Source organism: Microcebus murinus, chromosome 16 (assembly GCF_040939455.1).
Source record: "Microcebus murinus isolate Inina chromosome 16, M.murinus_Inina_mat1.0, whole genome shotgun sequence".
Taxonomy (NCBI): Eukaryota; Metazoa; Chordata; class Mammalia; order Primates; family Cheirogaleidae; genus Microcebus; species Microcebus murinus.
In genome coordinates, this window is record NC_134119.1 from 71,303,884 (window position 1) to 71,331,786 (window position 27,903).

The 27,903-nt window shown below is 46.9% G+C and overlaps 1 protein-coding gene across 3 annotated transcripts; it reads left to right on the forward strand.

Annotated features, from left to right (window-relative positions):
• On the forward strand, positions 1-27,524 carry ZIK1 (zinc finger protein interacting with K protein 1). Of its 3 annotated transcripts, none has more exons than XM_075993306.1 (4): positions 1-2,199; positions 2,663-2,701; positions 22,178-22,304; positions 23,821-27,524. In XM_075993306.1, exons 1-4 carry the CDS (start codon positions 2,167-2,169, stop codon positions 25,083-25,085), a joined length of 1,464 nt encoding a protein of 487 aa, XP_075849421.1. In that variant the 5' UTR covers positions 1-2,166; the 3' UTR covers positions 25,086-27,524. The 3 variants fall into 3 exon arrangements, with proteins under 3 accessions (XP_075849421.1, XP_012606849.1, XP_012606850.1); XM_012751395.3 differs by lacking the exons at positions 22,178-22,304; positions 23,821-27,524 and adding exons at positions 4,797-4,923; positions 6,739-8,901 and having other exon boundaries at positions 1,582-2,199; XM_012751396.2 differs by lacking the exons at positions 1-2,199; positions 2,663-2,701; positions 22,178-22,304; positions 23,821-27,524 and adding exons at positions 4,934-6,351; positions 6,739-8,901.
• The last annotated feature ends 379 nt before the right edge of the window (positions 27,525-27,903 follow it).

Consider the following 27,903-nt stretch of genomic DNA (forward strand, 5'->3'; position numbering starts at 1 on the left):
CTCCCTTTCTCTCTTCCCCACTGTCCCTTCTAGTCAGGCTTGCAGCCCAAATATTAAATGCCTTTCTCCATAGCCTCACTTCCATTCCCCCACATGAAGTCAGGGAAATCCACTTTCTTCCAGTGAGCAAATTCCATGTAGCAAAATAAATCTCCAACAGGAAATGGACACATCCTATTTGAATTAGAGTTGAAATGTAATGTGACTTGAGCCTGTCATTTGGGGAGCTTCATCCCTCCTTATTCAACTCACAATTTCCCTAAAAGTAAGTTTCTAAAAAGAGTTCTTCCCGCTTCAAATAAGATTTTCTTCCTACATTTAAACAGGTTTGAAGTTTCATGTTGTACTCTGTGGATTTCCATTTCCTCATGGCTCAGGACTGTGGAAGTTGCTGGAATGTGTATGTTAGCCTGACAGAAAGTGAGATACTCCTCGGAAACATGCACGGAGTCACCATGTGTTTGTCAGAAAACTGAGCTGTGCCTGTGCAGAGCGAGACTCCTCAAGGTCCAGCAGAAAAGAGCTGCGGGTGCTGAGAACTGGCTGGAGGTTGCCTAGACTACAGCAGTCTGGATGATGTTAGAAACCCCATGGACCAGAGGGGAGACTCCTCCCTGAACAGCCTGGACTTTCGGTGGAGACTCCCAGAGAGGTCTCAACATGGGCAACATGGTAACATAATGCACTTGCTCCTTTCATGGAGAGGATCTAGGGCAGCAGCTGATGAAAGGGTCAGGAGGAACCTGGAGCGGCAATGATCCTCACTGCCTGCTCTCAGACTGCACACCACATTCTTACCCTGTAATAGATTCTCACGGTCTGAATTCTCTCCAAATGCTTGTCAACTTTCTCTTTTGATAATTGCTTAGAAGGAATTCACCAAGGCTTTGTGGCCTGCTTTGCAGACACTCTGACTCCAGGCAGACGCGTGGGGGCTTGGGGGGGCCACTGCTGGCCTCCCTAGTGCTCTGCGCTGCTTCTCTCGGGAGCATGCCCCAGGACACGCACGTGGGGCGGGGCCACGAGGGTTCTCCCCGCTACACATTCCCAAGGAAACATGCTTTGTTTGTTTCCTCTGAAGACCAGTATGCTTCCAGTTTTCAGAGGCAGGTGTGATCTGGAGTCCCAGGGAGAGAGGAAGGGATCGAACCAGGTAGGGTCTAGGGGTGTAGGGAGCCCTGGTGAGGACGCCTGACCCCTCGGTGCAGGTGGCTGCCTATGCTGCCCCAGGCGAGGCCGAGAACTCCCGGAGTCCCAGGGGCATCGGCACCTCAGCGGACGCCTCTTAGGACACTCCGCGCAGCGCCAAGTCCCCGGGGCCGCCCCATCGCCTGCGCTCCCGTCGCCACAGCGATCGATCGGACCTGACTCCCGCGACCCAGTCCCCGTCCGGGGTGTCCCCGTCGCCAGGACGACCAGACCGGCGCTCACCGGGGGAGGGGCCCTGTGGGGTTCCGGCCGCCCCTGGGAGCCCCGGGCCGGGAGGCCGCCCCGGCCGGGACTCTCCTCGCGTCCCCCACGGAAACGAGGGCCGCGCCCGCGCGGACTCCAAGGAGAGCAGCGATGAGGCTCCGCCACTCCCGCGGATGCCGGATGCACGCGAGCCCGGGCGCCCAGTAGGATGGCGTGTCCACGCGGGTCCGCAGGCTTCCGGGCGACTGCGTAACTTCTGGGAGCATCTGCGTTTGATGCGTTTGAACTCTCGCCGCTAAACAACCTGTGCTCAAGGGCAGACAGGACTGCCCGGAAATCGGCCAGTGGCGCCTTTAAGAAGACGGAAAGCTTCGCTTCCGCTCGCGAAGGTTCGCAAGTTTTTCCCCAGAGGCCCCCGCGGTCCCTCCTGGCCTTTGTTCCGGTGAATCTCAGGGAGGGTGTTGGGAGCCCGGGAGCCGTGTGAACTACATTACCCATAATGCCATAGCGCAAAGACGCCGAGCCAATGAACGTTCAGAACCAGGCGTTCCATCAGGCGGGGCGGGACTTCCGGTAACGTTCCTGGGACATTCATTTTAGCAGTCCTCTGGCTTGGTGTTCGGCGTTAGTGATCGTCGCCGAGTCGGGCTTCAGACTGGAGTCGACCCCGCTGAATAGCAGCTGGTGGGTCGGTGGCGTTGGTGAGGGGTCTTCACCCCGGTCGCCTGCAGCTCCAGATCCGCTCACAGACCGATGGCGGCGGCCGCGCTGAGGAACCTGGCTCGGGTAAGTGCCGCGTCCTCCGGGCCTCACTTGCCCCTCGCCCAACCCACGTCCTCAAGCCCAGCTCAGGGGCGCCCGCTCACGTCGCTACAGTAGAGATCCCCGTGTCTAGGACAGTGCAAGAGCTGTGTGTGGGACCATTTCCAAAGCTAGCGCCATGGAGCGTGGGAGAATGTGACAGGTAGGGGAACAGGTCTGTGTAAAATCCTTGTTGGGATGATTGAGCCGACAGCGTTCACGGAACAGCCGGGAAAGGGGATGGAATAATAGCGAGGCACAGGGAGGTCGAGTCTTTATGCAAAGTCACACTGCAGTTAAGAGTGAGGACTGGAGGACGGAGGAGCACTCATAATGCATTCATCCCCAGGGCATCTGGCTCCAGGGCTGGCCAGGGGAACAAGGAGGCCTGAACCCATAGAACCCCCACCCTGGTTACCGACCTCTCACAGCCTTCCTTTTCCCACAGGTTCCCCTGACTACAGATGCGCTTACGGGATTCACACAGGTGAGTGAAGGGTGTTTCAAGCACTCACTGGTGCTGACCCCAGTGTTTGCCTCTGGAATTGATTTCTGGGGCTCATCTTCTGGCACTCTACCAGTCTGGGCCTAGGGACCCTGAGCAAACATCAATGCACGGCCAAACATCAAGGCTGGGGGCTACATGGAATGTTTCCCGGCTGGGCGCGGTGGCTCACGCCTGTAATCCTAGCACTCTGGGAGGCCAAGGTGGGCGGATTGCTCAAGGTCAGGAGTTCAGGACCAGCCTGAGCATGAGCAAGACCCCGTCTTTGCTATAAATAGAAAGAAATTAATTGGCCAACTAAAAATATATAGAGAAAAACTTAGCCGGGCATGGTGGCGAATGCCTGTAGTCCCAGCTACTCGGGAGGCTGAGGCAGGAGGATTGCTTGAGCCAGGAGTTTGAGGTTGCTGTGAGCCAGGCTGACACCACGGCACTCACTCTAGCCTGGGCAACCAAAGTGAGACTCTGTCTCAAAAAAAAAAAAAAAAAAGAATGCTGCAAACCAGTACAGTAAGGTATGGAAAGTTGTCTCAGTTTTAGGCACCACACAAGCAAATGCTTGATGGCAAGGCTGAGTTGGTTTAGGGAAGCACAAGTCTTCTTTCATTTTTATGGGAACTGAAAGCTGGGGTGCAGGAGTCAAACCAGGAATGTCTGTCAGACATTAGGAGTCTCTACCAGTGTGAAGTGAGCAATGGGAATTTGGGGGCAGACTGAGTGTGAGGGATTGGGATACGAAGACTGAGGAGAAGGCTGCTCAGTAGTCCAGGGGATTGTTGATGGCTAGACCATAATGGTGGCCATGGAGGTGGTAGAAGTAGTTGGATTCTAGATCAGTTTTTTAAGTAAGGAAGACTAGAGTTTCATTGTTTTCTTTTTTCTTTTTTTAAGAGATGAGGTCTTGTTCTGTTGCCCAGGATGGAACATAGTATCGTAATCAATCATAGTTCACTGCAGCCTTGGACTACTGGGCTCAAGTGATCTTCCTGCCTCAGACTCCTAAGTAGTTAGGACTACAGAAGGATGCCTAGATTTTCAGATGTTGAGGGTAAGAGATAAAAAAGTGGGAGTCAGGAGTGAAAGCAAGGTGTTTAAGTTTAACAGCTAGAAGTATGGAAACTCCACTAACCAGTATTATAAAGTTGGTAGTAGGATCAAATTTGTCAGTAACAGGAATTTTGTTTTGAGACATCCTTAGAGTCAGACATTTCCAATAACAATTAGTTTAGACATCAAGTGGTTAGTTGACCACGTAGAACTAGAACTGTGTTGAGAGATTGAGGATGAGGATGTTAAAAAGGTGTTACCAATGTTTCCCCAGTGGTGTAGCTTGGGTCGTAATTAGGAGGAGAAATCCTGGTCACTCTGGTAGTGTTGTTAGCAGCCTAGAGAAGGTAGGGTGGGGGTCACTGCTAGATCTTATGCTTGGGTACCTTGGTGGTTGTGTTGGGAGTCACAAAGACAGGTATGGGAAAGAAGTGGCCATGGGGAGGGTGTGAGAACAAGGATGATCTGGCAAGTGGCCAAGGCTTTAAGGGAAGAGTGGTTATGAGATCAATGTGAAGGCCTAGGAGTAACTGAGACAAGATCACTGGATGTCACGTTTTGAGTAATGTGGGGAGGGTAGGGAGATGCCTATGGCGTGGGGCATGGGAATGGAAGTAGCTGTGGAAGTGAGACCATGTGAGAGAGTGTGTGCCAAAAAGTGATGTGCTCCATGTGGAGAGGGAGTGTGAATTGAAGGACCCATGGTCGTGGCATTCGGGACACATTTGTTTGTGTTTGAGGGGCACAATCTTGGGAACCCCAGGAAAATTTTCTGACAAGAAGGGATCCAGCCCTATGTGCCAGGCCTAAATTTAAATGGCATCTCCTGATCTGCTTGCCTCTTGGTGCTGTGTTGGCACACAGTAATCAATGGGACCATGAGGAGATGGCAGGAATCAGTACCCTGGTGACTCCTCTGAGGTGGGGATTAGGGACAATGATGAGCAGGGGAAGGATGGGGTGGTGGGATGAATTTCAGGGTTGTAGGGAGAAAATCTGATTATGGAAAGATCTGTCCCCACCATGGCAGGGCTCTGTGACCTTTGAGGACGTGGCCATTTACTTCTCCCAGGAAGAGTGGGGGCTCCTTGATGAGGCTCAGAGGCTCCTGTACCACGATGTAATGCTGGAGAACTTGGCACTTATAACCTCATTGGGTAAGGCCCTAACACCCACTTCAGTGTCCTGGTCTCTGTCTCTTTGCTTTTTCCTCAGTGGCAGCTCTGCCCTGTCCAGATCCAGACCATGGGCTCTGCTGACTTCCCCACTATCTTGGCATATGTGTCAGGGATGAGCTATGTTCACTCCCTGAGCAGCACTGACAACTGTCCCAAAGCGTGCAGAGAAGGGTCTGGGTGTCAGGTGTCTTGGGTCAGCCTAATGCATCTCACCTTACTTATTCATTTTCGGGTTACTGTGTCCAAGTCTATGGCACTTTGTGTCCCAAGTTCTGCCTCCTTTGTTTAGATTATATTTCCTGTGGCTGCCTGTGTTAGCAGGCATTTTCCTCATCAATATTTACATGGACCATGGCCTGTTGTTGCCAGAACCTCCTTCAGGGATCTGTGTGATAATAATATTCTTTCCTGTGGTCTGTGTTGTGCTCAGTTGCTCTGGGCCAGTGCTAGACACTCACGTGCCCTGTTTTTTCTCTTAGGACTTGTTTCACACAGATCTCATGTAATGGTACACCTAGAGGTGTCTGTCAGGAAAGTCCTGGTTGCTTCATAGGGTGAACATGGCTATATGTCTTCAGAGGATACCTGGTCTTGATCAGCAGCAACTGGGGGAGGGCTTGACATTTGGGCTATTTTCTAATCATACCAGGAACCTTTCCTGTGTCCACTAGAATTTTGGTGCTAATGCCACTAAACATACCTCATTTCTACCTTTTCTTCCCCTTACTTGACACTTTATTGGCTTATCGTTTCATCTGTGGCATCCGCCCTCATGCTGCCCCATCTCTATGTCCTCCGTGTGTTGCCTATTTCTCTGTACCACCCTCTCTACCATATTTTCCAACACCAACTTGCTCATGATGTGTTGGGAGGTGTGCCTGTGTCATTAAATATTCCATGAACACAATTGGAATCTCCTACTCAGTTACAGTTGGATTTTCCTGGCAACACCAGCTGGCAAGGTCTTGCTGAAGACTCTGGCAGAGAAGTAAATTGGAGACCCTGCCTTTCCTCCCTGTCCTGTACCCCATCCTGTGTCCTTTGCTGAAGCCTCCCCATTTTCGTGATCTTTAGAGGCCCAGTACTTCCAGCCCTTTCCTTACCCTGCTTGCAGCTCCCTCATCCTCAGAGCAACACTGTGGACTCATTCTTTGATGTATATGTGGTGGGGCTTCTTGCTTGTTTTAAAACATATCTGTAGGATTTTAATTCATGGAGGTGACTGAGTCTCAATACAGAGAAGTTAATGTCAATGACAAAAGAATTTATTACTTACAGTGACAAGATAACATGAACACCATGCCACTCAGTGCCACATGAGGAAGTGCCCACTGGTCTGGAGGCAGAAGCAAAAGAGGAGGGAAAACATTAAACTTTATTGGGTTTCTGCAGGAAGAGCAGGGCAAGGTAAATAGCTCAGGATTGGGGAGTCTGAATAACTTAAGCAGGCTTTGGGGCAAAAGTGCTGGCTAGCCTAAGTGGTCTGCTACCTGACCTTGGGATGATTAGGGTAGAGGAATATTATCTCCTGAGGTGTCCAAGTCACATAAAAAATATAATTTGGATTATAAAGGCTGGATTGGTTAATTTGCATTTTAATGGTATGCTCCCAGCTGAACCCTTTGCTGTCTTTTAAGAATAGGCTAGCTCTAGGAGCAACATTCTCTCCCCAGCCAGCAAAATTTTTAAGATGGCAAACATCAAATTATACAGAAAATGGATTTTTTAGATGATTAATACATTCTCACCATAGTCAAGTCAAAATCCATTTCATTAACATTTCTCTGCTTTTAGTTTGTTGGCATGGAACAGAGGATGAAGAAACACCTTCTGTGCAGAGCATTTCTGTAGAAAGACTGTCACAGGTCAGGACTGCGAAGGCAGGTCCATCTACCCAGAATACTCACCCCTGTGAGATGTGTGTCCCAATCCTGACAGACATTTTGCACCCGGCTGATCTACCTGGGCAAAAACTATACTTGATTGGGGCGTTTGCAACCTTTCACCAGGATCAGAAGCATTACAGTGCTGAGAAATTCTTGAAAAGGGACATGAACAAGCCCTTGTTTGTGAAGCATTACCTATTCCATGTGTCAGGGAAGCCCTTCACCAGTAAGGAGTTTGGAAAGAACTTCCCAGCCACACTTGGCCTTCTCCAGCCCCAGGCCATTCCCAACTGTGAGAAGCCAAACAAAATCATCGAGTATGGGGAGGCCTTTCACACTGGAATAAATCATTACAAGTGGGGTGAATGCAGAAAAGCTTCTAACCACAAACATAATTTTGTTCACCCAAGAGTCTACGCTGGAAAAAGCCTTTATGAATCTAGGAAATGTGGGAAAGCTTACCGCTGTGAGTACTCAATTGTTCAGCTCCAGAGAGACCACAATGGAGAAAGGCCATACGAATGCAGTGTGTGTGGGAAATGTTTTAGCCAAACTTCCCACCTAAATGACCATCAGAGAATCCACACTGGAGAAAGGCCTTATGTGTGTGGTCAGTGTGGGAAATCATTTAGCCAAAGAGCTACCCTCATTAAACATCACAGAGTTCACACTGGAGAAAGGCCTTATGAATGTGGTGAATGTGGGAAATCGTTTAGCCAGAGTTCCAATCTTATTGAACACTGCAGAATTCATACTGGAGAAAGGCCTTATGAGTGCGATGAATGTGGAAAAGCCTTTGGGTCCAAATCCACTCTTGTTCGGCACCAGAGAACTCACACAGGAGAAAAGCCTTATGAATGTGGTGAATGTGGGAAATTCTTTACACAGAGCCACAGCCTGCTGGAACACCAGATAATTCACACTGGAGCAAGGCCGTATGAGTGTGGCCAGTGTGGGAAATCATTTAGCCTAAAATATGGCCTCATTCAGCATCAGTTAATTCACAGTGGAGCTAGGCCTTTTGAGTGTGACCAGTGTGGAAAATCATTTAGCCAAAGAACCACCCTGAATAAACACTACAAAGTTCACACTGCAGAAAGGCCTTATGTGTGTGGGGAATGTGGGAAAGCTTTTATGTTCAAATCTAAACTTGTTCGGCACCAGAGAACTCACACTGGAGAAAGGCCTTTTGAGTGCAGTGAATGTGGGAAATTTTTTAGACAAAGCTATACCCTTGTTGAACACCAGAAAATTCACACTGGATTAAGGCCTTATGACTGTGGCCAGTGTGGAAAGTCCTTTATCCAAAAGTCTGGCCTCATTCAACACCAGGTGGTTCACACTGGAGAAAGGCCTTATGAGTGTGGGAAATGTGGGAAATCCTTTACACAACACTCTGGCCTCATTCTCCACCGAAAATCTCACACTGTGGAGAGGCCTCATTAAGAGAGCAAATGTGGAAAAGCCTTCAGCCCAAGGTCTAACATTCTTTAGCTCCTGAAAGTCCACAATTGAGAAAGATCTCTTTCTTCAATATTATGGAACTACAGGCCTTTGTGTGGGAGCCATCTACCTGAAGTTGAACCTTACACTACTTTGTATATCTCCAGAGGGGTAAGATTCCCCATGAGGGAATGTGTGAGGCTTACAGGAGCTGCTCTGCATGTTCTAAACTGCTTGAGACCTTTGCCACAGTTAAATCACTGCCAGTTTCTCTGGTAGAGGCCATCTCCCCTCTACCACCTTGCACAGTGGGCATCAGTCACCCTGACATGCTAAGGCATGGCCAGCTTCTACGCTCATTCCCTGGAGGAAATCTTGAGCAGTCTGAACCTTTAGGGGGAATTCATTCCTTCTTCTGACTGATGAAAGCATATATCTGTCTCAGTTTTGGCCAGGTGGATCCAGCCTGGGTTCTGCTAGAGGCTTATGTGGAAGGCTTCTCTTCTTGGAAATTCTTGGATTCACATGACACTTGGTAACTTTTCCAGCATCCAAGTCACCACTAGTAACTTGCTGCCTCATATTGCTCTAGTTTGTGCCCTAATAAAAGCCTTATTGTTAAATCCAACTGTAATCTTGGTGTTTTGTCTACTGTGTAGGGTAACTGGAAAAGAGATTTGGGCTGTTTGTATGAATGAATGGACAGTTTGTGGGGGCCCCAACTTTGTGGGTTTCTGCAGAAAAAGTAAAATGACAGAGTAGTTTTGGTTTGGGTTGAATTTGCCTTGCTGCCTAAGACCTAGGGAACAACACGGCACTTTGTGGTTCTAATTTGTGGCCCTGCTGCCTCTATTTTTGATGAAACCCAAAGTCACCCTGAGGAGGGTATAGTTGTTATGGCAAATTCCAGTGCTTGTGAGAATAGGTTTTCCTCATGTTCTCCAAAGGATACATGTGCCCTGATGTCTATAGTTCCATATGTGGTGTCACTCGTGAGCCGATGGGAACAAAGCATAAGCCATAATTGGTACAAAAGTATTGGACATGATTAATATAGAGTGGAGGAGGATATGGCAAAACAAACAGGCCTCTGGTAAAAATGCATGTACACATCTAGTGACTGGCTGCATTTTCATTTATTTCCATGGCAAACAATCTCCATGTACTAAGTATGACAGTGCAGGCATAACCTGGCTTGGACAGAACAGCCTCATCCTGCTGTTGTAATGATGGGCTGAATTTGTTCAGAGCATGGAGCCAGGTGCACACCTTGGCATACCAGGAGGCTCAAATAGGTTGGTTCAGTGTGAGTGCAGGAGGACACATCATGGGGAGAGAATTAGAGGGAGCCTAGGTAGCAGAAGCTTTTATTCAAAAATGGCATCCTCCATCAGAGGCTTTTCTCTCTGCCACAGTTACACTATATCCAGAGGCAGAGTCCATCTCCTCTTTGTGCTCCAGGTGGAACTCAACCCTCAGAAGTCCTGGGTGTCTCTCTACTTTTCCCAGTGACCAAACAATAGGTTCTGATATCCAATAGTCTACAGCTAATTAGCTGCCTCTGACCATGACCTTCGTCTGGTAGAAGTGTGGACATTTGGACCTTGTACCAGGGTGTGAGGCTGGAAGACTGTAGGCTCTTAGTCTTGCTGGGTAAGCCATATGGGTGTCCCTACCCTTCCTCTTTGATTCCACCCTCTTGCTCATGCCTGCCTGCTAAGCAAGACTTCTCGAGCCTTCCTCCCTCTACTCACAGCCCCTGCAGTGTTCTGTGTTCTGGTTTTGTATACTTTTATCTGGTCTATGTCTGCATGAGGGATCATTGGGATAGAAATATAGTCCTTTTACTACAAAGCCTTGCCCTAGTGCCCAGCACACTCTGGCCTCATTTCTAGGCCCTTATTCCTGAATCTAGAGGAAAGAACTTGATTGGTCCAGCCTGGTTTGGTCAGTGTCCCCACATAACAGTTAGCAGGACCGTGGCGGGTAGGCTGTTCTCAGAGAAGAGGCTGAGTCAGGCAGGCCTCTCAGGTATCTTAAATAACTCAATCTAGGGGGAAAAAAAAAAAAAAAAACCTCCTGGTGAGGAGTGAAACCCCATCTCTACTAAAAATAGAAAAAATTAGCCTGGTGTTGTGGCCCACATAGGTAGTCCCAGCTACTCTGGAGACTGAGGCAGAAGGATTGCTTGAGTCCAGGAGTTGGAGGTTGCTGTGAGCTAGGCTGATGCCACGGCATTCAGGCCTGGGCTACAGAGTGAGACTCTGTCTCAAAAAAAAACTCCTGGTGCTGGCAAGATCTCTTATTTCCTGTGGCCTAAGCTATACTCTTCCATTGGTGTGGGAGATGATTTTAGAGGGCACATAGGCATCAGGTGGCACGGTAGATAACCTGAGAAAGCCTGTCCTTTTCCCATTCTCTTTTCCACCTGAATGTTTTCAAGAGAAACTAAGTTCAGTGCTCAGTCATTGATCTCTCCCTGACTGGTTAATTCTCTTTTCTGTGACATAGCAGCCTTGGACTCACTCCTCAGCAAGTGGCATGAGCTGACTGGAACTTAATGGCAGTAGTTTCATTTCATTGTTATCCTTTTAGGATAATTTTTTATTTGTGGCCAAACTGTTTTTCCTATTTACCAGAGAATCTAAGTTTACCTTTTAAAATAAATCTATTTAAGGTACACAAAAAGTGGGTCCATTTACATTGAAACCAGTAGTAACAATGGCAGTAGTAACAATGGCCATGCCTACTGTCCTCTGACACTAACTAATGTCAAGCCTGTTTCAGTTACTGTTCATGATCACTCATTTAATGCTCATGATTTCCCTGCCTCTCAAAGGCAGGAAAATACAGCTAATGAGTCTGACCATCTCTCTCCTCAACATAAAAGTATGCACAAATTTATTCAAACATAAAACCAACAAAAATACTCTCATATACAGAGCTCTTCAACGTTTTTAAATAGCAACAGAAAAATGTAAAAATTAATTTAAAAAATGCGATTTGCACCAACTGGGGTATGGACACACTTGAAGCTCTAACTCGACGTGTGGTGGGTAAGGGCAATACACGTAACCTTAACATTTGTACCCCCACACTATGCTGGAAAAAATAAATATAAAAGCAATCTGTAATGAAAAAAAAATTAATAAAAAACAGCCTCTAACTTGTGTTGATTCTACTTATAAAACAAAGTTCATCTGTAAAATGGAGATTTAAAAATGCAAAACAAAATAAAACCAAGCTCTTATAAGAAATTGAGTCATTCTTGAAAGGGAAGATTTTTCTTGACTTCCATTTATTCATTAGTTTTAGGGTTTTTTTAACTGAGATGTACAGTGATAGGCACAAATCTTAAGATTTGAGCTTAAATTTTTACATGTATACACCCAAATATTCTCACTCAGGTCAAGATTTAGAGTATTTCCTATACCTTGGCAAGCTCCTACTGTCCCACTTTTGTCAAAAGGCCCGCCTACAATGGTGACCACTATTGTTTCTATCACCATGGATTAATTTTGAGTGTAATTGAATCAATATAAGTAGAAATCCACAGAATTTTCGCTTTGTATCTGCATTAGTGTGGGCCTCTAATCCAATATGATGATATCCTTATGAAAAGGGAAACTTTGGATACAGACATGGCCACAGAATGCAGGGTGAAAGTAAAGGAAGAGTTCAGGTAATGCTTCTACACAGCAAGAAACAACAGAGATTGCCAGGAAACCACTAAAAGCTAGGGGAGAAGCATGGAAACATTCTTCTTTACAGCCCTCAGAAGAAATCAACCCCATAATACTTTGATGTTGGACTTCTTACTGCAGAATGGGGGCAATACATTTCTGTTGTTCAAGACACTCAGTTTGTAGTACTTTATTGAGGCACTCTAGCAAACTAAACCTTGTATCAAAATGGAAATGATATCACTCCTCACTCCTCCAATTTCGGGTAAATTTCTTAATATTCCCAGTTCTGATTCCTACTTAACCTTGCTTTGTCAGTGACATTACTCCATGGTTGGTCAAATTCCTTGACAGAATTCAACTTACCATATTCTACAAAGTATTAGTACAATATTACATATTTTTCTTTTTCTTAAAAAAAATCTACCCTTTTCCACTTGATATCTTCATATTTTACTTATTCTTTACAACTAAATTTCTTGAGAGCAACTCTGCTACTACTGTCTTCATTTCCTTAACCTATATTCAGTCATTAATTCTTTGAAATGTTAATTTTATGTTTACATATCCAAATATATATATTTGTAGAATAATTTTGCTCCTCAAAATTCAACTTGACTATTCATCTTTTTTTAATTGACACATAAATGTACATATTTATGAGGTACACAGTGATGTTCTGATACATATAATGTATAGTGATCAGATCAAGATAATCAGCCTATCTATCATCTCAAACATTTATCATTGTGTTGGGAACATTCAATATCCTCTTTCTGGCTATCTGAAAATATGTATCATTGTTAACTATAGACATCCTATAGAACACTAACAAACATGAAGATGGTACCATGTGGTGGCATGTACCTGTAGTCCCAGCCACTTGGGAGGCTGAGGCAGACCACTTAAGCCCAGGAGTTCAAGACTGGCCTGGGCAACATAGCAAGACGCTATCTCAAAAAAAGGAAAAAAAAAAACAAACTATAAATTTTACTGTGAAATTCTTAAGAAATCAATATATATGTAAATACAAGGCAGATATTCACTTTGACATTCCTTCCCTACTCCTTTTCACCTTTCCAACCAGAGAGGTAACACTGTTTCACTTGATGAGGATCCTTCCAGACCACTTTATATTGATTCACTAAGTTCTTTCTTAACTCGCATTTGCATGGTCTACTGCTGAGTGAATTTACCTTCTGTTTTCTCTTATGAAGCATGCTAATCAGTGTCCGTGGGAGTTCACATTGGCAAAAGAAACACTAAGATTATTATAATCTCCTATTATGTTCTACATGTTTAAGTATTTCTTTGATTTTATTTTTCTATTAAATTTGGGAATCTTTCAGTAAAAGATACTATAAACCTTAATTTTAAAAAAATTATAAATGGAAATATGCTCAAAATGTTTTGAGTCCTCAAGTTTGGTAAATATTAGTGTTTCTAGAATGTCTCTCAAGTGTATAGCTATTTCAATTTTCAATCATTGAAATTGAAATATATATCACAGCTATAATTCCTGACCCATAAAAGTGACCATGCCAGGACGATGGTAACTTTTGTTTCTTTTCAACTTAAAGACACCATCATACTTCATTATTGAGGAATGAAACATGAGTTCATTTCTGGAAGAAGAAATTGTTCTTATGAGAAAGTCTCCCCTAATATAGAATTTATGATTTTAGGCAGGGCACGATGGTTCATGCCTATAATCCCAGTACTTTTGGAGTACTGAGGCAGTAGGATTGCTTGAGGCCAGAAGTTTGAGACCAGCCTGGGTAACATAGCAAGACCACATCTCTAGAAAAACAATAAGAAAAAATTAGGCGTGGTGGCATACACTTGTAGTCCCAGCTACTCCAGAGGTTGAGGCAAGAGGATTGCCTGAGCTCAGGAGTTGGAGGCTGCAGTGAACTATGATCATTGATCATTGCAGCACTGCACTAAAGCTGGGGTGACAGAGTGAGACACTGTTTCTAGAAGAAAAAAAATTATTTCCTATTCTTAGTAGCTACAATTCTACTTTTTTGAGGTCAATGCCACTTGCACCTTCTTGATACTTGTGAGCTTTTTTCCTTCTTTTACTTACTTTCTCTTTTGCCTATTTGGATGACTCTATTTGTTATTCCAGGCCAGTGGCTAGTGGACATCTCTGTTTTGGTCTTCATGTCCCCCAACATTCAGCCCCTTTGTGCTCATGTACAGAAATCCTTGGCCCTCTCAGTTTTGTTTTACTTGCTAGACAAGCAAAACACTTTTCTTAATTTGGCTGTTTCTTATAGGAAATACAATCATCCCTTCCATCATCTTTTAGTATTTAGGGGACTAATAATTTCACATGTCTTGCTAGGAATGTATGATTCTATATAGAACAGGACAGTTAGTACCTAAAAATCATAAATCCTATAAGAGATCTAACATGAACGTTACGTACATATTTATACAAAGATTACTCAAACTGTTTAGTTCCATCAATGGAAAATTTCATGAAATTTTGGAAATAGTATAATGGAAAATTTTTGAGTTTAAGCATTCAGAGAAAGTCTCTAACTTGGAAGTTTTTTTGGGGAAATATATTAATATATTGCTTTGGCAAGTTATATGTAATGTAAGATTAGCCATTTCACCCATCTTCAAGTTTACAATTCAGTAGTATATAAATTCACAATATTTTGCATTCATCATTATTTCCAAAAGTTTTTATCCACTCAAACAGAAATTGTATACACATTAAGCAGTAACTTTCTATGCCCCTCTCCATCCCAACCCTTGGTAATCGGTAATCTACTTTCTGAGTCTATGAATTTGCCTATTCTAGATATTTCATATAAGTGGAATCATACAGTATTTTTTCTTTTGCATCTGGCCCATACCACTTAGCATAATGTTTTCAAGTTTCATCCATATTGTGGCATATATCAGAATTTCATTCCTTTTATGGCTGAATACTATTCCCTTCTATGGATATATTGAACATTTTTTATTCATTCATCTGCCCATGGACACTTGAGTTGTTGCCACCTTTCGGCTACTGTAATAATGGTGCTATGAACATTGGCTTACAAGTATCTGAGTCCCTGCTTTCAATTCTTTAAGGTATATACCCAGGAGAATTGCTGGGTTAGATGGCAATTCTATTAATTTTTTGAGGAACTTCTAAACTGTTTTTCATAGCAGCTACACCATATTACATTCCTGTCAACAATATATAAGGGTTCCAATTTCTCCACACCCTCCTCAATACATGTTATTTTCCATTTAAATAAAATTATAGCCATTTTAGTACATGTAAAGTTATAATTCATTGTAATTCTTTTTTTTTTTTTTTTTTGAGACAGTCTCACTCTGTTACCCAGGCTCAAGTGCAGTGGTGCAATGTAGCTCACTGCAATCTCCAATTCCTGAGCTCAAAGGATCTTCGTGCCTCAGCCTCCTGAGTATCTGGGACTACAGCCACAGGCTACCACACCTGGCTAATTTTTTCTATTTTTTGTAGAGACAGGGGCTTGCTCTTGCTTAGGCTGGTCTTGACCTCCTGACCTCAAGCGATCCTCCAGCCTCAGCCACCCAGAGTGCTAGGTTTACAGGCTTGAGCCACCGTGCCCAGCCTCTCATTGTAATTTTGATTTGAATATCCCTAACACTTAATCATATTGACATCTTCATAATTTACTCCTGCTGTTTTTGATGTTCCCTTTACACATTTATTTTCCTCTATCCTAACCTTCTATCAGGGTACTAACATGGACTGATACCCACTCTTTTTTTTTGTTTTTGAGACAATCTCACTCTGTTGCCCGGGCTAGAGTGCCGTGGCATCAGCCTAGCTCACAGCAACCTCAAACTCCTGGGCTCAAGCAATCCTGCTGTCTCAGTCTCCCGAGTAGCTGGGACTACAGGCATGCGTCACCACGCCTGGCTCATTTTTTCTATATATTTTTAGTTGTCCAATTAATTTTTTTCTATTATTAGTAGAGACAGGGTCTCGCTCTTGCTTAGGCTGGTCTCGAACTCCTGACCTCAAGCGATCCTCCCGCCTTGGCCTCCTAGAGTGCTAGGATTACAGGCATGAGCCACCACACCCAGCCTGATACCCACTCTTTTTTTTTTTTTTTTTTTTTTTTTTTTGAGACAGAGTCTCGCTTTGTTGCCCAGGCTAGAGTGAGTGCGGTGGCGTCAGCCTAGCTCACAGCAACCTCACACTCCTGGGCTCGAGCGATCCTTCTGCCTCAGCCTCCCGAGTAGCTGGGACTACAGGCATGCGCCACCATGCCCGGCTAATTTTTTTATATACATATCAGTTGGCCAATTAATTTCTTTCTATTTATAGTAGAGACGGGGTCTCGCTCTTGCTCAGGCTGGTTTTGAACTCCTGACCTTGAGCAATCCGCCTGCCTCGGCCTCCCCGAGAGCTAGGATTACAGGCGTGAGCCACCGCGCCCGGCCCTGATACCCACTCTTAAAGGGAAAACTCTCCTGTCTCTATAACCTTCCTAAAGCTCTTTTGCATTGCCCTTCTTTCCAGGGCTCCTTTTCTCTGCTGTTCCTCCCAGTCAGGCTTGCAGCCCAGATGTTAAAGCCCTTCCCGTATAGTCTCTTGTCCATTCTTCAGATGAAGTCAGGGAAATCCACTTTCTTGCAGTGAGCAAACTCCATAAAGCAAAATAAATCTCCAACATGAAATGGACACATCCTATTTGAAGTAGAGTTAATATATGTGACTTGAGCCTGTCATTTTGCGATTTTTGTCCTTACTTACTCAGCTCACAAAATAATTGTCCTAACTCAAGGAAGTCTCTTTTCTAGTAGAGGTTTCTCCTGCTTCAAGTAAGATTTTCTTCCTACATTTAAACACGTTTGAGGTTTCACCTTGTCCTCTGTGGATTTCAATTTCCTCATGGCTCAGATCTGTGGAGGCTGCTGGAATTCTTGTGTCTGCCAGAAACTGGGGCATGCATAGAGAAGTAGCCTCAGAAATGTGCATGGGGGTCACCAGGCTGTTTGTTGGAAAACTGAGCTATGCCCATGCAGAGTGAGATTCCTCAAGGGCCAGCAGCGAAGAGCTGCAGGGCTGAGAACTCTCTGGAGTTTGCATGGGCTACACAGTCTGTGTGATATCAGATTCCTGAGGGACCAGAGGGGAGACACCTCCTTGGACAGTCTGGGCTGTCTGTGGACACCGCAGAAAGGGTCCTTCTTAGCAGTAAAGCCATCGCCTGCTATGCATGCTCTATCCCGAGATGGGCAGTGGCAGCAGATTGTGGGGTCAGAAGGAATTGTGGGCAGCGATGACCCCAGCTGCCTGCATTCAAGCTGCCACCACACCATGTTATCCTATAAGGACTTCTTCAAAGAGTTTTCAACTTACTTTCCTCCCTTATTAACTCTAGATCTCTTGCTACCGTGTTTCCCCAAAAATAAGACCTACCCATAAAATAAGCCCTAGCAGGATTTCTAAGCATTTGCACAATATAAGCCCCACCCCGAAAATAAGCCCTAGTGATGGACGTGGCCACGCAGGCATCTGCACACCCCATACCTGTCGACCCCCAGCAGGGAAAAAAGATGAGCGGCCCTTCTCATCTGCCCCGTGAGAGCTCTGTGGCTCCACAGGAGAGACCGGGGCCGATGGTTCTAAAGGAAACAGAGTCACAAGAAATTCAGGATGGAATTTAGGGTTTGGAGAGTGATGATGATGTTCCAGAAGAAGGCGACTTAACTATATTTGAATAAATGTAGATTGTTGTACTGTACTTAAAAAAAAAAATAGCATATCCCTTGAAAATAAGCCCTAGGGTGTCTTCTGGAGGAAAAATATAAGACCGTGTCTTATTTTCGGGGAAACACGGTAGTGTTTATGCCAGAGGATTCACCAGGGCTTTGGGCTGCTTTCCCGGACAGCTAGCTTTCTGGAGGAAGGTGGGCGCGAGGCCACGCCGGCCTTTCTGGCCCTCCGCGGGGCCTGGCTCTGAAGGACTGAGGCCCAGGACGCACGTCTGGCCGGTCCACGCGCGCCCCACGTGGGACTGGGGTTTCAATCCGGCTCTCCCTGTTCCCCGCGGGAATCTGGCTGGTTCTTTCCCTCGCTGATCCGCGTGCTTCCAGGCCGCGGGAGCACAGCGCCTGCCCGACACGGTGTGGGCGGGATCTGCGCCTGCGGCGCCGGGGCTGGGGGGGCTCAGGAGCACGGCGGGAGCGCATCGGCACCTCCGCGGGCGCCTGAGGACTCTCCTCCCCGGGCCAAGTCCCGCGCCGCCCCGCCGATGGGGCCCGACTCCCACGCGCGGCCCCGCGGCGCAGCCCGGCTCTGCGCCGTCTCGGCCCCGGCTCTCCCCGCGGGCTCGCCGCCCCGGAGGCCCGCACAGCCCCGGCGCCAAGCCCGCGCCCGCCGCCCTCGGGGCTGAGTCCCAGCCCGCGCGAGCGACCCCGGGGAGGCGCGGGGACACGGCGCGACGGCTGCGAGCCCGACCCGGGTCTCCGGGGGCCGGTTCTCGGCCCGGGCGTCGGGGCTCGGGAGCGGCCCCCGGGGGAGGACGCGTGCAGGGCGGTCCCAGTCCCTGTCCGGGACTGTCCCCGTCGCCACGACGGCCCGGCCGGCGCCCACCGGGGGAGGGGCCTGTAGGGTGGCGTGTCCTCGCGGGTCCAAAGCCTTCGGGGCGGCCGCGTGACTTCCGGGGGCATCTGCGCGGCGTCCCGCGGACCGCCACTGCGGCGGCCGGCTGCAGGCAAGCCTCCCGGAACCTGCCCTCCGCGGAGCAGCCAAGCCCGCGCCGCTCCCGCGCCCCCGCGGGCTTTGTTCCGTCCTTTCCCGCCGCGGCCGACGGGGAACTACAGTACCCAGAAGACTCTGCCCGCGGCCCCGGCGCCGCGCCAATGACCGCGCGGAGAAGGGTCGTGCCTGCGCTCGGCGCTGGGGTCGCGGTCATTGCAGCCCCCGCGGGCCGAGGCGCCGGAGCTCGCGGCGCTGCGCCTGGCCGGGGCGCGAGGCCGGGGCGCGAGGCCGAGCCCCTACTGCGCGGTGGCGGCGGCGCCGGGTCCCCGCGAGGGCGGCCGCAGCTTCTGACGCAGACCCGCGCACGGACCGATGGCGGCGGCCGCGCCGCGGGACCCGGCAAAGGCGAGTGCCGCGTCCTCTGGGCCTCACTCGCCTTCACCTCGCCCGGACTCTGCAGCCCCGGGGAGGGGCGCCTTCTCGGGTCCCTATACTCGGGATCCCCGCGTCCAGCACAGCGCGGCCTCTGGGGAGGTCCCCGTTTCCAGAGTCAGTGTGATGAGGTCTGGGAGAGTGTGATGGGCAGAGGGACTGGCGTGATGCAATCTTGGAGACTGAGGCAGGGGCGTTCATGCTTGCAGTGCCAAAGTGAGTTTTTACCTTCGCTCTCAGGACGCCGGGAGCCATGCAGGGTTGTGCACAGAAGAGGCACTTGGTCAGAGTGAAAAGGTTTCCAAAAGCTGCTCGAAGTTAGAACAGTCCAGAACGGGGTGACACTGAGGCACAGAGAGACGGAGTCCTTGTCAGGTCCCCTGACTCTGGCTTGGACAGGGGTCCGGGATGCCGTAATTCGTGGAGCCCTGCCATGGTCACGTGCTTCTCACGCCCTTCCTCTCTCCACAGGCCCCCAGGACTACACAAGCACGCACGGGCCTCGCGGAGGTGAGCGCAGGTCCCGGGCTCTCACTGGGCCTGACCCCGTCCTGCGGGTTTTTCTTGGATCTCTTTTACCCTTCATCTAGTCCTTGGGCCTAAGAACCTTTAACAAACTCCAAGCCTGGGATCCTGACTCTAGGTTGGGGTTATTTTTAGTAGTTCCTATTGCTGACAGGTGATGGAATGAGGTATGAAAGGTCGCCTGTGCATAGAGGTGCCAGAGTGTGCCAGTGCCTGCAGGTGAGCCTGAGCTGGTTCAGGGAGATCTAGGTCTCCTTTCTTTCTTGTGGGAACTGGGAGCAACAGGACAGGATTCAGGCTTGGAATGGCTATGAAAAATTGGCCATCTGTTCTGTAGGTGATAGGAGCAACGGGAGGTTTAGAGAAGGAGATGGAAGTTATCTGACACTGGTCTCATCAGGCTGCCTTTGAACCATAGCATAGAGGATACTCTGGGTTGTGAGGGAGGCAATAAGAAAACAAGGGGGAGGCTACTACAATAGTTTAGGTGAACGTTGATAGTGCTGGGCCAGTGTGCTGGCTGTGGAGGTGGAAGAAGTTGGATCAGTTTTTTAATTAGGGCTACCTGAATTTTCAGATTTTGGGGGAAAGAGATGGAAAGGTAGCAGTCAAGCATTACTCCAGGCTTTTTAGGTTCAGCACTTGGAAGGATGGAAGCTCCATCAACTAGAATGTAAAGTTGGTGGTATGGTTGATTTTCACTGGGAATATCAGAAGTTTTGTTTTTAGCTGTTTTTCTAGTCTGAGATGTTCCAAGCACAGTTAAAGAGACATCAAGTGGGTAGCTGGGCACATAGGTCTGGAATTCTGGGGAGTGGTTTAAGATAGAGAAATCCAAAAGGTGGTGGCCAGTGTTTGACACAGGGTATAGTTGAGGGTCACAATTAGGAGTGGGAATCTTGGTCATGAAAGTAATGATGTTAACAGCCCAGGAAAGGAAAGGCAGGAGCTGTCACTGGGTCTCATGACTGGACACCTGGGAAGAGGTAGGGGGCATCATGAACAATTATGGGAGAGCAGTGGCCTTGGGAAAGGTGTAGGAAAGAGGATGATGTAGCAGGTGATCAAGGTTTCCAATGCCTTAGGGATATTAGACAGACATGGAGACAGAGGAATAATTGGTAGCAGATGACACCAAGACCAGGTGTGATGGACTGTGTCCCTGCAAAATTCATATGCTTAAAAACTAATTCCAGGGGAGGGGGGCAGGTATATACATACATAATGAGTGAGATGTGCACCATCTAGGGGATGGTCATGATGGAGTCTCAGACTTTTGGGGGGAGGGGGGAAATGGGCATTTATTGAAACCTTAAAATCTGTACCCCCATAATATGCCGAAATAAAAAAAAAAAACTAATTCCAGCATGATGGTATCTGAAGGTGGAACCTTTGGCAGGTAATTAGGTCATGAGGGTGGAGCGCTCGTGAATGGGATTAGTGAGGACCTTAAAGGAAGCAGCCAGAGGACTGAGTAGTGCTCTTGCCACCGTGTGAGGGTACAAGAAGTTAGTAGTCTGCAACTGGAAGAGAGCCTTGCCAGAACCTGAGCATGCTGACACTCTGATCTTGTACTTCCAGCCTCCACATCTGTGAGAAATAATTTTCTGTTGTTGATTACCCCCCCAGTTCATGGTGTTTTGTTACAGCAACACAAACTAAGACAGCAGGACTACTGCTTATTCTCATGCTACAGGCTCACCAGGATGTTACCTGTCCGGGGCAGGGGGTGGGGGTGCAGGTGGTGAGCAGGCAGAGGTGCAGGTTTCAGTAAAGCGGGTGGAGAGGTTTAGGAGTGCAGTGTTTATCTGTATGACTCACTGGGTCTGGCGTGGCCACTGCGGCCACTGATTTTGAATGACAGCTGAAAGGTGAGAGAAAGGCTGTGACCAGTGAAAGGACATCAAGTGTAGCGCAAGAGGGCCATGGGCTCGGTGATTCTTGATGGCCAAGGCCGAGACAAGGAACAGAGTCAGGCAGGGGAGCCTTGAGAACAGGACAAGGGCTGCCTCTGACATGAGGAACCATCAGACGTTTGGATGGCATTGAACTTGTGTCTCAGTTTGCCAAACGCTTTCTGCGTGCTGTGTGCCACGTAACATGCGGGAAGACCGAGAAGGTGCCTGTGGTGTGGGGGCAGTTAGGTGGCAGTGGCTGTGAGTGCGACTGAGAGTGTGGTCCAAAGAGTGATGTGCACATGGAGAGGGAGTGTGAACGGCAGACTCAGGCTCCTGGCATCGGGGACATTAGGGCAAAAGATGAACCCACATTTGGTTGTGTGCTCCACCATTGGGAGGACTCCTGGGGAACTGCCTGACAAGAGGGGACATGACCCTCCATCCTAGGCCCAAAGTGTAGAAGGTATTTCCCTGCCTCCGTGCCAGCTGGTGCCGGGGGCGCAGAGTGGTCGCTGGCACCATGAGACGGTGGTGCACATCGGCGGCACCGGGTCCGTGTTTCCTCTGAGGCAGGCGTGTGGCAAAGGGAGGGAGCGGGGTGAATGAGTGGGGAGATGAACTTGATTGTGGAGTGACCTGTCCCTATCATGACAGGGCTATGTGACCTTTGAAGACGTCGCCATTCACTTCTCACGGGAAGAGTGGGGACTTCTTGATGAGGCTCAGAGGCTCCTGTACCTTGAAGTGACGCTGGAGAACTTTGCCCTTGTGGCCTCACTGGGTAAGGCCCTGGCACCAACTGCAGCATCCTGGTCTCTGTCTTCTCTTCCCCAAGACAGCTTCACCCTTTCCACAGCCAGACCTCGGACTCTGTTGACTTAACCACTTACTAGGCTGTGTGCTGTGGTTGCCAATATGGAGCTGTGTGTATCGCCCCAAGCATCTTTCTCCATCAGCAGCCCTAACTCCTGCTGTAGGTGGCCTGGGAGGCAGGTATCTTGCAGTCAGCGGACTAGATCTCCTCTTACTTGCCCTCTCCTGGCTGGGTGACTGTGTCCAGATTCATGACACCTTGTGTCCCAAGTTCCCCCACCTCTGCAATCCGACATTTTCTCGTGGCTACCAGTGTCATGATTGCAGGCATTGTCATGGTCTATACGTATGGGAACCATGGGCTGGTCTTACCCACTCTTCCTTCCAGGTTTTTAATTTTCTTTCCTGTGTGCTGTTACTTGCCGAGTTGCTCTGTATCAGTGCTGACTGATCACATGTTCTGTCTTTACTGGAGGACTTGATTCGCACAGGTCCCACATACTTAGACACTTAGGCTGTGGGGAGAAACCTAGTTCTTCATAGGGTGAACATGGTTTCAGAGAAGGCCTGGGCAACTAGCAGAAGGCATGATATCTGGGCTGTTTTCAAATCATGTAAGGAACCTGCCCTGTGTTTACACTATTTGAGTGTACATACCACTGGCCAGACCTCATTCTTACATTTTCTTCCTCATACTTGATACTTTTCTGTCTTACCATTTTATCTGTGACATCTGTAATCTGGCTACCTCCACCTTTCTGGCCTCCATATATCACCTGGTCCTCTGCAGTGTTTTCCAATAAGACATATAATGCCTTATGAAGTATGCATGTGATTATATACACTTGAACATTTGCGGTTCAGTTTCAGTTGGATTGTTCTGGGCTTGGGCATAACCAACCTCTGCCCAGCATGCAGGTGTCCCCAGAAGATAGGCTCCTATGCACATGGAGAGGGAGTGAGAACGGGCGGACTCAGGCTCCTGGCATCGGGGACATTAGGGCAAAAGATGAACCCGAATTTGGTTGTGTGCTCCACCATCGGGAGGACTCCTGGGGAACTGCCTGACAAGAGGGGACATGACCCTCCATCCTAGGCCCAAAGTGTAGAAGGTATTTCCCTGCCTCCGTGCCAGCTGGTGCCAGGGGCGCAGAGTGGTCTCTGGCACCATGAGACTGTGGTGACTTTTAGGGATTCGGGGACTACTCAAGGAAAACTTTTGAGGCTATTGGTAGAGGAATGATTTGGAGACATTGCCTCTCCTTGTGCTCCATCCCAGCCTTGGGTCCTTCATCTGGTGAGGCTTCTCCAATTCTGTGATCTTTAGGGGTCCATTATTGCCAAGCAGCTCCCTGCTCAACTTGCCCCCAGCTCCCTTATCCTCAGAACAAACCCATAGAATCGTTATTTCGGTGTGTGTGTGTAACGAGGCTTCCCACTCAGCGTAGTCAACGTGCATTTCATCAGCAATTCTCTGCTTTCAGGTTGTGGGCATGGAACAGAAGATGAAGAGACACCTTCTGAACAGAATGTTTCTGTAGGAGTGTCACAATCTAAGACAGGTCTGTCCACTCAGAAGACTCAACCCTGTGAGATGTGTATCCCAATCCTAAAAGATATATTGCTTCTGGCTGATCTCCCTGGGCAGAAACCACACATGGTTGGAGCATGTGCAAACCGTCACCAGCACCAGAAGCATCATGGGGCAAAAAAGCCCTTAAAGAGGGACATGGACAAAGCCTCTTATGCAGAGCACTGCCTACTCCATGTGTCAGGGAAGCCCTTCCCCAGTTCGGAGGTTGGGAAGGACCTCCCAGCTATGTTGGAGCTTCTGAGGTCCCTGGCCTTTCCCAAAGGTGAGGAGCCCAGCAAAATCACTGAGTGTGGGGAAGACATTCACAGTCAAAAAAGTCATGACAAGTCGGGCAAATGTGGGAAAGCTTCCAGGCACAAACAGAGTTCTGTCCACCGTACAAGAGTCTACACTGGAAAAAAGCTTTATGAGTGTAGCAAATGTGGGAAAACCTTCCGTGGCAAGTACTCACTTGTTCAGCACCAGAGAGTCCACACTGGAGAAAGGCCTTGGGAGTGCAGCGAATGTGGGAAATTCTTTAGCCAGACCTCCCACCTCAATGATCACCGGAGAATCCACACTGGAGAAAGGCCTTATGAGTGCAGTGAATGTGGGAAATTCTTTAGACAAAACTCCAGCCTTGTTGACCATCAGAAAATTCACACTGGAGCAAGGCCTTATGAGTGTAGCCAGTGTGGCAAATCCTTTAGCCAAAAAGCCACCCTTGTTAAACACCAAAGAGTTCACACTGGAGAAAGGCCTTATAAGTGTGGTGAATGTGGGAATTCATTTAGTCAAAGTGCCATTCTTAATCAACACAGAAGAATCCACACTGGAGCAAAACCTTATGAGTGTGGCCAGTGTGGGAAATCCTTTAGCCAAAAAGCTACCCTCATTAAACACCAGAGAGTTCACACTGGAGAAAGGCCTTATAAGTGTGGTGAATGTGGGAAATCTTTTAGTCAGAGTTCCATCCTTATTCAACACCGGAGAATTCATACTGGAGCAAGGCCTTATGAGTGTGGCCAATGTGGAAAGTCCTTTAGCCAAAAGTCTGGCCTCATTCAACACCAGGTGGTTCACACTGGAGAAAGGCCCTATGAGTGTGATAAATGTGGGAATTCCTTTAGCCAGTGCTCCAGCCTGATTCACCACCAAAAATGTCACAACATGTAGAGGGTTCATCAGCACAGCAAATGTAGAAAAGCCTTTAACTCAAGGGCTAACATTGTTTAGCTCCTGAAACTCCACAATTGCAAAAGGCTTTAGACCTGCAGGGAACGTGCTGTCTCTTCAGTATTACAGCACTTAGAGAGCCTTTGTGTGGGAGCCAGCTGCCTGAAGTTGAACCACATATTTCCAAGCCTTCATAGGGGTGAGGTTCCCCATGAAGTTCAGGCATGTCTCGTGAGGCTTACAGGAGCTGTTCTGCTTATTCTAACTGCCTGAGGGAGGCCCTTGCCACAGTTAAATCACTGCCAGTTTCTCTGGTAGAAGCCATCTCCCTCTACCGCCTTGCACGGTGGGCATGGGTCACCCTGACATGCTAAGGCACAACAAGCTTCTGTGCTCATTCCCCAGAGGAGATCTGGAACAGTCTGAACCTTTAGGGGAAATTCATTCTTTTTTCAGGCTGATTAAAGCATACATCTGACCTAGTTTTAGCCAGTTGGATACAGCTTGGGTTCTGCTAGAGGGTAATGTGGAAGCCTTCCCTTCTTCATGGAAATTCTTGGTCTCACATGACATTTGGTTATTTTTCCAGCCTTTGAGTCACCACCTGGTAACTAGCTGCTTCACATTGCTCTGGTTTGTGTGCTAATAAAGGCCTTATTGTTAAATCTACCTGTAATCTTAGGGGGTTGTTTACTGTGTGGAGTGGGTGGGAAAGAGGTTCTGTATGAAGGCGTGGACAGCTTTTGTGGGCATCTCAACTTTGTGAGCCTCTGTAGGAAAAGTAAAATGATGGTAGTTCTTGTTCTGGTTGTAGTCAAATTTGTTTTGCTGCCCAAGATCTCCTAGGACAAAATGCAAGGATTCTGTTGGCCTAATTTGTGGCTTGGAACCTCATAATTTCTGTGAGACTAGAGGTCATCCTAGGAGAAGTCAGTTATGACAAGTTCTTGTGCACATGAGAGTTGGATGACATTGTTTCATTGTTCCCAGAGGATGTCATATAATGCTCAACACTGTTGAAAAGCTTTTCACGAGGTTATTCAAGGAGACGTGCCCTGATGTCAATCATTCTGTAGGCTGATGTCACTCAGAAGACAATGAGAGTCAGGTATGAACCATATTTGGTACAAACACTGGGTGTGCAGGAGCCTGCAGCAAACCAGATGGAATGTGCGTCTCATAAAAGTGCATTCACAAATCTTCAGTGACTGGCTGTGAGCAGTCACAGGATCTAGAAATCTTATGTCTAGTAGCCAAGGCCATTGTCAGCTAAAATAATCTAAAGGTTTTGTGGATTCTTGACTTTCTGGGTTGTTCACTTCAAGTCCGTTGCTGTGGAGGCAGGAAAATGAGGACAGAGACAATGGAGATTCTATAGGTTAGGAATATAGCTTGTGTGATTCCGCCAGTGTGGCTGTTGTCTCAAAGTGCAGCAGCCTTCATTGCCAGTATTTTCTGCACTGATGGATGCAGGGTTGCCCTTCTCTAGAAAAGAGGAAAGAGATAAGGCAATCAACATGGGATTGCCAAGGCTTCTGGTTTCCCAAAAGTGGGAGATCAGATATTTTGAACTATGTTTTACAAACATTCTTGATATTTAAATCACATGCAATAGTTTGTATGTGTTTATGGTATATAAGAGTTTTGTCATTTAAGCTCATGAAATCATCATAATGATCATAAACATACCCGTGATTCACCTTGTGCCCAGACTGCAAGCATCCAATGATTTACTTTCATTTAGAAGAGAATAATTTGTGTTTTTCTAGGATTTTATGTGAATGGAATCATAGAATGTTTACTCCTTTTTTATCCTGTTTTTTAACACTGCATAATTATTTTGAGATTCATAAATATTGCTTAGGTGAATAGTTCATTCTTTTTATTGCTGAGTAATATTCTATTCTGTGGCTATCTCATGATTGTTTATCTGTTTATTTCTTGATTGGCAGTTGGGTTGTTTCCAGTTTTGGGCTGTTACAAATAATGCCACTATGAACATAGGCATAGAATTCCTAATATGCAGATATACTGTTTTATTTCTCCTGTGCCAATACTACAGTATATGTGAACTGCCAAGCTGTGGTCTAAACTGTACCCATTTGCATTCCCACCAACAGTATGTGAGCCTTCTTGTTTCTCTATATTCTTGGCAATACTTGGTATTGTCAGTCTTTTTAATTTTAGTTGTTTTAGTAGCTTTATAATGGTATCTCCCTGTGATTTTGATTACATTTTTCTGATATGTTGTTGAACATTTTTTCATGTGTTTACTTGCTACCTGTATATCTTCTTTGAAAAAATGTTAATGTCTGTTGCCTATTTTTAAGTGGATATGGGTGATATTTCATTTTTCATTAATAAATACAAAGACAAGCATAACAAAGACATGTTGGAATTTATTCTTCAGTAATGTGATGTACTTCTTTGCTAAATGGAAAAATTGTTTTTAAAAACTGGGATATTTTTAAATCCCAGTTTTTTAAAAATTATTATTTTTAAATAATTATTTTTAAATCCCAGTTATTTTTAAATAAATATAAAAATAATTATATTTTTATATAAAATATAAAAATATAAAAATAATTATTTTTAAATCCCAGTGTAACAGCCACAGCCACTATGTATTTTAAGTGTTATCTTCATTATTTAACATATTTTCCATCACCTTCTTAGGTCTAATAATTCAATAAAGTAAGTAAGCCTAGTTTTTAGTATTTGTAAATTTCCTTGTAAAATACTCCCACCATAGCCATTTCCAAGTTGTCAAAATGATGTCATTGAACGTGAGTTGGGAAGAGATGAGCAGCAGCTCACC

What these genes read in the sequence shown, in the direction of transcription:
- ZIK1 (XM_012751395.3), top strand. Translation starts at nt 2,167, where the DNA reads ATGGCGGCGGCCGCGCTGAGGAACCTGGCTCGG. An exon ending in CGCTTACGGGATTCACACAG is followed by an intron (nt 2,702 to 4,796) that starts GTGAGTGAAGGG and finishes CCACCATGGCAG; the next exon opens with GGCTCTGTGACCTTTGAGGA. An exon ending in GGCACTTATAACCTCATTGG is followed by an intron (nt 4,924 to 6,738) that starts GTAAGGCCCTAA and finishes CTCTGCTTTTAG; the next exon opens with TTTGTTGGCATGGAACAGAG.